Source organism: Salvia hispanica, chromosome 4 (genome assembly GCF_023119035.1).
Source record: "Salvia hispanica cultivar TCC Black 2014 chromosome 4, UniMelb_Shisp_WGS_1.0, whole genome shotgun sequence".
Taxonomy (NCBI): domain Eukaryota; kingdom Viridiplantae; phylum Streptophyta; class Magnoliopsida; order Lamiales; family Lamiaceae; genus Salvia; species Salvia hispanica.
This window is the reverse complement of record NC_062968.1, coordinates 43,493,171-43,493,577: the sequence shown is the minus strand read 5'-3', so window position 1 is coordinate 43,493,577 and position 407 is coordinate 43,493,171. Positions and strand designations below refer to the sequence as shown.

The 407-nt window shown below is 38.6% G+C and overlaps 1 protein-coding gene across 1 annotated transcript in view; it reads right to left on the bottom strand.

The window, feature by feature from the left end:
• The window catches only part of LOC125221142 (protein ABC transporter 1, mitochondrial-like), a 4,250-nt gene continuing 3,843 nt past the window's right edge, over window positions 1-407 (bottom strand). The window contains exon 6 of the mRNA XM_048123266.1: window positions 1-8. Coding sequence (XP_047979223.1) covers window positions 1-8 — 8 coding nt within the window. The remainder of the gene's footprint in view (window positions 9-407) is intronic.

Here is a 407-nt window from a genome sequence, read left to right as displayed (position 1 = left end):
TTATATCTCTGCAAAGCGTAAAGGTATTCATATTACAAATCTTACTAAAACTGCTCGTTTTTTATCCGAAGCATGCGATTTGGTTTTTGATGCAGCAAGTAGGGGAAAACAGTTCTTGATTGTTGGTACCAAAAAGAAAGCAGCTGATTTAGTAGCATGGGCTGCAATAAAAGCCCGGTGTCATTGTGTTAATAAAAAATGGCTCGGCGGGATGTTAACAAATTGGTCCACTACAGAAATGAGACTTCATAAGTTCAGGGACTTGAGAATGGAAAAAAAACGGAAAGACTCGATCGTCTTCAGAAAAGAGATGCGGCTGTGGTGAAAAGACAATTATCTCGCCTACAAACATATTCCCTCGGCGGGATTAAATTTACATAATGAAAAAACTTGTCACTGTGGGTTTT